Genomic DNA, 12302 nt, shown 5'->3' on the forward strand with positions numbered 1-12302 from the left:
TTCAGACATTGAAGAGTTTTCTTTCTCTTTAGTCTCATTGTTTTTCTTTCTTTCAGCAGATGTTGGTCTGCAGGAGGTTTTAGATGAACATAAGATCAGTCTGAGGAGGAGATGTGAACGTGTGACTGAAGGAAGTGATGAAACAGGAAGTAGAACCCTCCTCAACAGGATCTACACTGAGCTCTACATCACAGAGGGACAGAGTGAAGAGGTTCATACCCAACATGAGGTGAGGCAGCTGGAGACAGCTTCCAAGATGGACGCCCTCCATGACGCTCCAATCAGGTGCCAGGACATCTTTAAAGCCTTACCTGACCAACAGAGACCCATCAGAGTGGTTCTGACCAACGGCGTGGCTGGTGTTGGAAAAACCTTCTCAGTGCAGAAGTTCACTCTGGACTGGGCAGAGGGCTTGGAGAACCAACATGTCAGTGTGGTGGTTCTGCTTTCATTCAGGGAGCTGAACCTGATCAGAGATGAGCAGTACAGTCTTCTGGAGCTGCTCCATGTTTTCCATCCAACATTACAGAAGGTCACAGCAGAGAAGCTGGCTGTCTCTCAGCTTTTGTTCATCTTTGACGGCCTGGATGAAAGCAGACTTTCATTGGATTTCACCAACAGGAAGCTGCTGTCTGATGTCACACAGAAGTCATCAGTCAGCCAGCTGCTGACAAACCTCATCCAGGGGAATCTGCTTCCCTCGGCTCTCGTCTGGATAACTTCCCGACCTGCAGCAGCCAATCAGATCCCTCCTACATGTGTTGACAGGCTAACAGAAGTAAGAGGCTTCACTGACGCCCAGAAGGAGGAGTACTTCAGGAGGAGATTCAGTGATGAAGAGCTGTCCAGCAGAATCATCTCCCACATGAAGACATCCAGGAGCCTCCACATCATGTGTAGTATCCCAGTCTTCTGCTGGATCACTGCTACAGTTCTGGAGCACATGTTGACTACAGAGCAGAGAGGAGAGCTGCCCAAGACCCTGACTGACATGTACTCACACTTCCTGCTGGTTCAGACAAAGAGGAAGAAGAACAAGTACCATGAGGGACGTGAGACGAGTCCACAGGAGCTGACGGAGGCTGACAGGGAAGTTCTTCTGAAGCTGGGGAGGCTGGCGTTTGAACATCTGGAGAAAGGAAACATCATGTTCTACCAAGAAGACCTGGAGCAGTGTGGTCTGGATGTGACAGAGGCCTCGGTGTACTCAGGAGTTTGTACAGAGATCTTCAAAAGAGAGTGTGAGATCTTCCAGAAACCAGTCTACTGCTTTGTTCATCTGAGCATTCAGGAGTTTCTGGCTGCAGTCTACATGTTCCACTGTCACACCAACAGGAAGACAGAGGTGATAGAAGGTTTTCTAGGGAATTTCCGAGAAGAATACAAAAACAGATCTTTTTTTAAGAACATGTTCAAGTCTTATAGCTTCCCATCACTGGATGTCTTTTTGACTAAAGTCATGGAGAAATCCCTCCAGAGTAAAAATGGCCACCTGGACCTGTTTGTTCGCTTCCTTCATGGCCTCTGTCTGGAGTCCAACCAGAGACTCTTAGTAGGTCTGCTGGGTCAGACAGAGATCAGTCCAGAAATCATCCAGATAGTCATCAACAACCTGAAGAAGATGAACAGTGATAAAATCTCTCCTGACAGAAGCATCAACATCTTCCACTGTCTGATGGAGATGAACCACCTCTCATTATTTCAGGAGATCCAAGAGTTCCTGAAATCAGAGAACAGATCAGAGAAGAAACTCTCTGCAATCCAGTGCTCAGCTCTGGCCTTCATGCTGCAGATGTCAGAGGAGGTTCTGGATGAGTTGGACCTGCAGAAGTACAACACATCAGTGTCGGGACGACAGAGACTGATTCCAGCTGTGAGGAACTGCAGAAAGGCTGGGTGAGTCCAGATGTGATCATTAACATCATTGATCAGTGTAGGTTAGTAGTTTAATGTTGAAAATAAAATCAGATTGTAACCACAAAGTGTTTGTGTCCGTACGCTGCAACCTTCCACACCATTCCTTTATTGTACAGACTCAGCAGCAGCTCCATGGATCCCAAATCCAAGAGTGGAGAACAGATTTGAAGTGTGTCACATCCATGCAGTCACAGCTGTTTCCACCATGTTTCCACTGATATTAATCCTGTTCAATGACACGTTTCATATCAGTGAATATGTTCTTTAGGACGTCCACTGACATGTTTAAGTGTCCTGCTGGAAATCACTCAAATCATCCATGAAATCCATGAAAAATCCTTTTAGTGTTTCTAACTTCACCCTGTGTCCTCTCTCTCTCTCCATCCTCCTCACTGCTTCTTTCACTGATAATCACACAAACATCGTATTCAGCTACAAAATAACACAATAATATCATCTGATGATCATTATTATAAGAGCAGGATCCATATTTGATATCAGAGTAACACACTGCTTGGTTATGTGCAGTCATCATCAGTGACTGTGGGTCAAACAGAAGCTCTCTGATTGGTTGCTGACCTTGGTCACCTGTCCACTCTCACCTGTTTGTGTTTGCTCTCTCTTTGCTGTCTCCATCCTCTCTCTCCTTTCTCTCCCTCTCTGTCTTTGTACGTCACTCAGGTCCAATGGAAACAGTGACATTTACAAACCAATCAAAGACAAACTGATCCATGTCAGGTTATAACAATATTCAAAGTAAATACAGGCTGCTGCTGGACACAGACAGGTAACATCATTTTGACTTGCTGTCACCTGGATCTGGACTCATAAACACTGAAGCCCTGAACAGGAATACAAATCATTTTCTGCCAACTAGCGACACAGCAGCAGATAATGGCTCAGAAAGCTAAAATGAGCCAATCATTTCTGTGTTTAGTTCCCCTGAAATCAGATCTGATATCAGCAGCTCTGAGTTCATTCATCATTATTGTCCAGTGATGAGATTTCTGCTCCGTTTGGTAACAGTCAGCAGGTTTTTCCTGCGTGTGGACGTGAACAGTCGTACCTGACAGCAGGTAGCAAACAGAGATCATCTTTCCAGCTGGAACTCTTCACTGAGCTGAACTCATTCAAAATGTTCTGGAGTCAAAACAGGAAACAGTCCAAATGTGTGTCTTCACTCTGACTCTGGATCAGATCTCAGTGACAGACTGTGGACATTATGGAAGCCTAAATGTGACACCATCTTCCTCCTTCATCTGCAGATTAAAGCCAAACAAAGATTCTCATTAAAAGTCTGCAGGTCTGAGAGAGACTCAATCGTTGTGTCATGTCAAACACAGTAAGAGGAGCTGAAGCACAGATGTGAAGAGCAGATTCATCAGATTATGACCTCACTCTGTTTTGTCTTCATATACATTCAGTCTGTGTTTATAATGCAGATTTTCTGCTTTTATAATAACACATTTTATATTTTCTATCATCACAGACTGACTGAGTGTCGACTCTCAGAGTCTCACTGTGAAGTTGTGGCCTCAGCTCTGAAGTCCAACCCCTCCCATCTGACAGAGCTGGACATGAGTAACAACCTCAACCTGCAGGATTCAGGTGTGAAGCTTCTGTGTGCTGGACTGGAGAGTCCAAACTGTCGACTGGAGACTCTGAGGTGAGTTCACTGACTGCGGCTGTTGTTGTTTTTCTATATTTCAGGTCTTTGATGTTTGAAACTTTCTTTAGTTCCTAAATGTTCAGGATGTGTCTGAAGACAAATGTGAAGAAGTTTGAGTGCTTTCAGAAATGTTGTCTTTCCAAACGACTGAACAACAGTTTTTCCTTTTGGCTCCAAACAGAAGTGACAGACTTGAGCAGGGTTCATTTAAAGGCTGACAGAAGTGGAGTGGTGACGGGGAGATGTTTGACAGGACAGTGTTTCAGCCTCCACAGGTTCATGTTGTGCTCCATCAGTCAGTGAAGATGAAGTCAGTGCTGATGAGGCTGTAGAGTGTGTGAGGGATGTGAATGAGGATGATGAAGATCTGATGATAGCAGATAAAAACAGGCTGCAGAGACTTTGAGCCATACAGGGCACACAGTGTGTGTACAGAACAGCTGAAATCATTATGGAGGCCTCACTGGAATATGGAAGCATCACAGTACAGCTTCAGTGAAGCATTAAAGTCTCTGATATGAGATGAGAAATGAAGCAGCCAGAGCTTTTTCATGAGTGGAAATCCACTGTGACTGTGAGCTGCTGCTACAGCCTCCAGATTAGCCAGCAGCTCATCCTGCTCAACATTTCCTCACCAACTTTAATGGAAGTGTGATGTTTTCAGCTGGAGTGATGGTCAGGGTGGCCTCCCTCTCCTCTTCTTCTCCTCTTCCTCTTTCCTTTGTAAAGCCACTTCTGCTGCTTTCATTCATTTGGAAGTCCTGTAGCTGAGTTTGGGAGAGACTAACAGCCTCGGCAGCAGAGGGGAGAAAGGCTGTAACTGTTGGGTCTGTGTTTCCACAAGCCCCGCTAATTCTAGAGACTTATTCATCATGAAGAAAACAAGACAGTCGATCGATCCATTACTTGCGCAAGGGAGGCCTCGTCTGTGTCCAGCACGACAATGACCCCAATGGTGGCCTCCTCTCGCTGCCTTTTATTGACAATCTTCAAACAATAGTTTACAAAGCACCTCCCCTTGCAACCCCCCTTTGGTTACATAGACAAGGCACTGTATGTAAGTGTGTGTGTGTGTGTGTGTGTGTGTGTGTGTGTGTGTGTGTGTGTGTGTGTGTGTGTGTGTGTGTGTGTGTTACCTCCTGCTGACCAAAGGGTCATAAACCCAGGAAGTTTACATCAAAAGAAACAGATCTTTCAGATAGGATGTATCTACAATAAAACCTCCCCCAGCACAGAGTGGCTGGAAAGGTGGTCAGGATCAAAGGGATGGCTTTGATCCTACTGCTTAAACTAAGACTGTACAAATTTAAGAAACACAATGGCAACATTCAACAATTAGACTTAACATTTCCCTCCTTTTTGTCATTGTTCTTAAATTTCAACTTATGCACCCTTTGTTTGGACAGTGTCAGTATAGATTTCATTCATACACAGTAAACTACATCCTATACATAAGCAAATCAGTATCAACAGTCCAAAAACAGGAATTAATTTTTTCAAAAGAAGATGCCACCAAGGACCAGACGGTAACCAAGCTATCCAGCCTTGTGGCGGATCTACTCCTGTCGTGCAATTCATTATGTATTTCTTCAAGTAAACAACTGAATGTCAAAGGTCAAACAAGAAGAATCATCATTCTCAAAAATCATATGTCACTACAATCCAACTGTATACAGACATAGGTATTTAAACGCATCAGTTGACTTTATTGTTTGTCCATATGGCTCTCAGCTAACTTCAAAGCTGCAGCCTGGTCAACACCCTTCTTTATGACTCCTATCAACCCCCCAAATCTTTTCACTGTAGGCATCCTGTGGGGGTTAGAGTCAACTGGTGAATTATCTGCATTTACAACTCTTCTCCTGTCCTGTTGTCACCACAGAAAAAGCTTTGTAAAGGAAATTGGATCAAGCTGTTTTGAACTTCTTGGCTCGAAACCTCAAGTGTTCATGATGTAATGTAGACAAAAGGCTTCTCTGTTTACATCCTTCTTGCAGAAAACAAAAAGAATAGGTGATGTTGCCATGTTCCATGGTTGATCTCCAACTTGGGCTAATCCATTGTCCTTCATACACATAGGCAATTGGCCTGTTTCCAGTTCGTTTAGCTGTTCAATGTCCTGCAACAAGTCATATTCTTTGAGTCAGACGAGCAGGTCTGTCTCACCAGAGCAGTTCACCTTCCCAGCTACTGGTGAATCAACCTTCCATTCAGGTTCAGAGCAGTTGAAAAGTTGGCAGTGTTCCCGGATGTGTTGCTAAAGCAACCAGACAAACTGCCTCGCTCTCAGTGATGCTATAGGGCCACAGTCCAGAAGAATGTGTAGCCAGTGGCATCACAAGCATAACCATTGGTCTCATTCTTTATGTGAGCGGTTGTGTTCTTAAACTGCCACCAGTAGTTGTTGAAAACCCATGCTGGTACTGGGTGTGGTTTGCTCTGTTCCAGTGCGCTCCCTGTCATCCCACTCAGGGTCCACAGGCACAAGAAGATGCACAGCACATTCCCAGCCATTCTGATGAGTACCTGTGGCTCAGTTGGTTTCTTCACCGGATTGAGACGAGGGGCCCTGGAGGCTTTTCCCCCCCCCTTTGTTCCTGGTCTTCCTGCCACTTACTCCGAGCTGGCCTGGATGTGTGTCACCTTCTTGCAGTGCGCTTGATATATCCAAGTGTTCCTTCCAGCAATCTTCACTGCTGTGGTCGTCGTCAGCAGCATCCGATATGGACCTTCCCACCATGGACTGGACCAGCACTTCCTCTCCATGGCCTTATCAACATCCAATCTCCAGACTTCAGACTCTGCTCCTGCGGAGAAACAGAATCATCTGGCAGATCATTTGTTCTCATGACTACTTTACTTTTAAACATTTTCAAGCATCTAATCTGCTAATACGCTCTCTCTTCTGCTTTTCTATCATCACTACAGAAGACTGGAACTCTAAATGCTCTAACATGTGTAATCTCAAAGAGTCAGACCATTCTCTGTTGGAGTAATCCTCATGTACTTATTCTATACAGTCTAACCATGTCCTGCCTGTCTTCCTAAATCTTAACTTTACTATTCCATTAGTTCTCTCTGCCTGCAAAAGTTTTTTTTTTTTAAAAAGTATTTAATAATCCTAGAATGAGTATAACGACTGCTCATTTCCCTCCTGTTTGAGACATGGCAAAGCCAATGGCTCAAAATAGCAGCAGTCTTATACAAATTATCAGGCAGTACTGGTTTATCACACAGATAAAAAATCATCCTGCAAGCTTGCTCCCTCTGTAAGTCACAACTGTTTTCCTGCTGTAGGTGAGTGGGCCTGCATGTCTGCTGATGCTGTACTGATAAAAGGTTAACACCATGTTTAACTACAGCTGCTTCTTTTGTGATCTTATCTGCAAAAACTTTCCCTAATGCAACTGGATCTTTCCCTCACATGTGTGCTGCACATTTACAAACGGCAATTCTACTGGTTAATAACACTGCCTCCAGCAGATTTTGCAAGAGTTTGGTGTGTTCTGCAGGTTTCCCTGTAGAGGTTGTCACACCTCGTCTCACTCACTGCACTACAAAGAAATGTACAGTAGCAAATGTATACTGCCTATCAGTGTATATTGTCTCTCTACAGCTTTACACACTTCCGTTAAAGCTAGCATCTCTGCTGCTCAAGCAAATATGAAACATGCTAGTTGTCCTACATAGATAACTCTCTCTCACTGTCTGCTACAGTAAAACGTGTTCTAGTCTGTCCCTCTGCTGTTGTAAAACTCAAACCATCAGCAAACCAAACCTTTCCCTCAACGAGTGGCACATCTATTAAGTCATCCCTCAGCTTACACTTCTTCTCCTCGCGCTCTCTACACTCATGAGAAGTGCCCTCCTCCGTTGGCAAAAAGGGTTTAACAGATTCAGAATTGTGCACCACTTTATGGTAATATGTGTGGTTGTGAGAGTAACATTAAAGACAAGTGTCTTGTAGGTGTCAGAAATGTAAGTTTAGTCTGCAGTAGTAGACATCTACCTCGTGTGGAACTAACAATGTCAAAAGGTGAAATAAACTATTGAAACATTGTACAGCTTAAACTGCTGCACATACTGATCTCACGCATGGAGGTAAAGCACGAGCAACTAGAGCTAATCTTTTAGGATAGTAAGTTACTGGCTTCACTTGTGGAAAAAGTGCTGTTAGTTATTTTACAGTCACCTGGCATTTGTGCTGTTCACAGAACCACAAGTCCATCGCTGGACCTCCTCTGCGCTGTCACTTTCTGGAGCTTGGCACGCTCCCTCAGGTTCCATTTTCCAACGCTGCTGAAGATTTAACCCTAGAACACTATCGCTATAAATAGTAACACGATCACTAATGCCGGGTGATTTTTACCCGATATAATATAACCAATGAAAAGTAATCAAATATATCAAAATATGACAACATGACAAATTAGAGTGGTCTTCTTTTACTTTCAACTGTGCCATGTCTAACAAAATGAAAAATAAAACTCCTAAAACAAAATAATGACTCTGGAAAGCTGGTCTTTGGTCCACCCATTCCTGGGACATTTGAGACTTCCCTGGTGATGGCACAGGCTCCTCGACACGCAAACAGCTTAGTTGTCTTCCTTAACGTCAACGTCGAAACTCTTTCATCTTATTTAAGATTTGCTGTGCAAAGTCTCCTCGTGACGATCCTTTGGAAGACCAGTAACACAGCTCTCTGTGCTGAAGGTGATCTCCGATCCTCCTGAAAACTCTCTCCTGGCCTCAGCTTCCATCTTGTGGACGATCCTCTCAGTCACTCCTTCTCGTCATGGCACCTCACGATATCTACAAATTAAAAAATGACACTCCTCTCGCCACACGGCTTTCGCCATGTGTCAACTCCCCAATGAGACATGTACAAGAGTGTTGCACAGTCTCCCTAAAACAATCTCCAAGGTTTGTCCCTTGGAGCAGCTTCACTCCAAGCTGTAACCCTGTGTAAAAACATTAGTCAGTATTGAAATGTTCAGCTTGTTTAGCTCCCAGCTCCTGTATCCTAGAAGACAAAGTCTTAAAATTAAAACAACTTCACATTTGCAACCAACTATAGATCATAAGAGTAATAAAGTATTCAGCATCACAGAGACAAGTATCATTGCAGGTTTATTCTAAACTCATTAAACTCCTACTTTTCCCCATAATTTGTTCCAAATTATTTAACATCTCACCGTCATTCCACATTGTAATCAGTGACGTCCCTTAAGTTTGTTACTCACCATGAGCCCAACAGTGTGGTCAGATAATGGGCCCCGATGTAACTATTCTGTAACCACTGCACATCTGTTCAATTGTCACTCGTCTGTCTGTGCTGAATCCTTTACAAGCACTCTTAAAGAAAAACAACATTAGCCAAACACAAGGTTCATCCCGGTTGTCAGGTGTCGGCCATCCAGATTCCAGAGGAGCTGTGAAAAGTCACAAAGTTAACACTCGCTGTGGAAAAAGTAACAATGGTCTCATCACAGTATGTCTCACACTGCATTCATTTCTTCCCTGTAACATTCTCTCAAAAACACAGTGTAATTTCATCATCAACATATAGCCTGTAACTACAGTTCTCTTCATACAAAATCTCAGTAATCCTGTGGTAGAGAAACATCATTAAGTTGTGTCCTGCTGTAAACCACATGATCAAATCACATGATTAACCATCTGCTGTAAAGAGAAATGTAAATGTTAGCGCTGCGCAGGTGTGTACACACTTTCTCACAGTAATCTCTGTGAGCAACACAAGGTAGTGAATGACACACACATGGTAAATTCACAGACATAGAATTTAAACTAAAAAGGTTAAATTTTCAGAGTTCACATAGTCATGTGACCCAAGTTTCCTCCTGTGGTCTCCTTCTGCTCCTGCAACAGAGACACACACAGAGACACATCCACACCTTTGTCAGGTGGGGGTTGACTTCACACAATGGTGTTAAGTCAGTCAGTCTTGTCAGCTTTTGTCAGTCAGTCAGTTTCCCATTTATTTTAAAACTCTTACTCATTCACTCAGTGATTCCTTCTTTTGCTAATTGTGGAAATTATCGTCGCATCCGTTTCCACGCTCAGCAAAACAACGTCATTTCAAAAAGAAAAATAATTTAGACTGGATTTTCTCGCTGAATCCTTTTGGACAGGAACTTGTCTCAAATAAGTGGATTTCTCCTGAGCCCATTTTAATTTTGGAGAAGCTCACTTTGCAACAGTTTTCTCGACGACGCTTCGATTCTGATCGTGCTCAAACAGAGATCATCAAACAAAACTTTCAGTGCACCATGAAAGTAACAAAATAAAAGAAAGAAAATAAAGGAAATCAAAGGAAAGAAAGGCCTTGTTTAAGTCATGACACGTGTTCTTCATGCCAGGGGGATAAATCGTCACAACCCAATTGGCAGGCTCAACTTAAATAACAAAAGACAAATCAAACAGCCAGTTTAATCTCAAACATTCATCCAATCAGCCATACACACAACATACAGCATAACCCTGTTGTCTTAGCACATAATAAGTTTTAGTTCTCATGTAACTAAATGTGTGCCATGGTAAAACTTCTTCACACACCAGAAACTCACAATCAGCTCACTCAGCTCACTCATTTAAGACCTCTCATCTATGATGCAACCATCTGTCCTCCTATAATATTCAGTCCACTAGTCTATGTATCACTTTCATCTTACTAGTGACTTGGACAAGATGACAAACAGAATCTCATGCTTAAGATGCTGTCTGGTCTTCATGAGTATCATTTATGTGTAAATGCATGTAGGGTTAGTATAGTTAATGCATTTTCAGTATGTTTTTGTGTTCTTCTCTCATCACACTTTCATTATTCTCATCACTGCTTAAAACAACACACATCTCTCTCTGTTTTTTTTTCTTTAACTGTACTTTTCTCCAAAACAGAAAATAGCATTACAGCTGTTTCAGACTTAGAAACACCAAACACTCTTCGTGCTATCATTCATCCACACAACTATTTTATTTCTTTTTGTCCACTGGGCAGGTGACCTGCAGAATCACGTCTGCCCCAGCTGGATACCTTTCACACACACCATGACGTCAGACACACTCACGGACTGGATCAGGAGAAAAACCTTCTTCATCTTCACACTCTGGGACAGAAACACCATATGTTTTTTTTGTTTGTTTGTTTGTTTTGTGTCAGGGATGGATATGTAGTTGTAACGTTTGTGTTCACTAACTTTACTTTCTGTTTCCTACCCTGCCCAGTCTGTCTTGGACTCAATGCTTCTCCCAATGTCTCTCCATACTCAGCCTCTGCTCTCTCACGCTCTTCTCTGGCTCTACTTTCTGCTAACATTCTTGCTTCTCTCCTCTTCTGAACCTGCTCCAGCCACAACTTAGCAATTGCTAACTGCAATTCCTTCCTCTGCTTCGCTTTACCTGTTTTACCAGCTACACTTACAGCTATTCTTTCTACCAGCATTTTACACTGAACTTCCACTAATGTCCCTTCAAATCCACATTTCTTACGCCAACAACCTACATACTGCGTGCTGCCTGGTAAAAATTTCTCCATAAATTTTAAATCTCCTTCTAAGGCAGACTTACACATTTTATTCTCCATTAACAATCAGCCACACTCACGCAGACCACGTCTGGCCCGCACACACACACAACATAGGCCTATCGCTTGCGTCTGCACGCACAGCTAGCGCTCTCTGTTGAAAACTCTCAAACGCCCCATATGGCGGAGAATTCAACCTTCGGACACTCTCTAACGCCCCAAATGGCGGAGATTCCGGACTCCTTCACGGCGGAGACGCCGAACCTAGGTTATCTCCACGCCCCAAATGGCGGAGAAGCCTGCGTCTCTCTCACGCGGCTAGCGCGCTCCCGGACTCACGTTTAACGCACAGCCCGTAGCCGCTCTCTAAGGCCTTCTGTACTCACTGTTTGTTTACGTTCATGGGAAGAGCCTCTGGATCCCGTCAATCGTCATCCATCCCGAGGGGAGGTCAGGAGCAAACTTCCCGGCCTGGTGGCAAGCCAAAAACACCAGGGCTTTACGTCAATCATCCCAGACGTTGCGGTGGCGTCCTCTCCCTCTCCTCGGTGGATGCAATGTGTTAGGCTCCGAAGGACCAAATAAATGTTGGGTCTGTGTTTCCACAAGCCCCGCTAATTCTAGAGACTTATTCATCATGAAGAAAACAAGACAGTCGATCGATCCATTACTTGCGCAAGGGAGGCCTCGTCTGTGTCCAGCACGACAATGACCCCAATGGTGGCCTCCTCTCGCTGCCTTTTATTGACAATCTTCAAACAATAGTTTACAAAGCACCTCCCCTTGCAACCCCCATTTGGTTACATAGACAAGGCACTGTATGTAAGTGTGTGTGTGTGTGTGTGTGTGTGTGTGTGTGTGTGTGTGTGTGTGTGTTACCTCCTGCTGACCAAAGGGTCATAAACCCAGGAAGCTTACATCAAAAGAAACAGATCTTTCAGATAGGATGTATCTACAATAAAACCTCCCCCAGCACAGAGTGGTTGGAGAGGTGGTCAGGATCAAAGGAATGGCTTTGATCCTACTGCTTAAACTAAGACTGTACAAATTTAAGAAACACAATGGCAACATTCAACAATTAGACTTAACAGTAACACCACCACTTTACTCTGTTCTACCTGTCACATCATTTTATCAGGAAACAAATATGCTCATGTTTTTACTATGTTTGTC

At 43.6% G+C, this 12302-nt stretch overlaps 1 protein-coding gene and 1 long non-coding RNA gene across 2 annotated transcripts in view; one reads left to right on the top strand and one right to left on the bottom strand.

Moving 5' to 3' along the window:
• Positions 1-12302, top strand: part of LOC112433846 (protein NLRC3-like) — a 33008-nt gene that overhangs the window by 13386 nt on the left and 7320 nt on the right. The window contains exons 5-6 of the mRNA XM_076882275.1: positions 57-1896; positions 3407-3583. Of these exons, the coding sequence (XP_076738390.1) occupies positions 57-1896; positions 3407-3583 (2017 nt within the window). The remainder of the gene's footprint in view (positions 1-56; positions 1897-3406; positions 3584-12302) is intronic.
• LOC143416863 (uncharacterized) lies at positions 4485-12212 on the bottom strand. Its single transcript, XR_013097113.1, has 2 exons — positions 11516-12212; positions 4485-8398 (listed from the first exon to the last, which is right to left on the bottom strand). It is a non-coding gene; the product is annotated as an uncharacterized LOC143416863 (long non-coding RNA).

Source organism: Maylandia zebra, linkage group LG3, assembly GCF_041146795.1.
Source record: "Maylandia zebra isolate NMK-2024a linkage group LG3, Mzebra_GT3a, whole genome shotgun sequence".
Classification (NCBI taxonomy): Eukaryota; Metazoa; Chordata; class Actinopteri; order Cichliformes; family Cichlidae; genus Maylandia; species Maylandia zebra.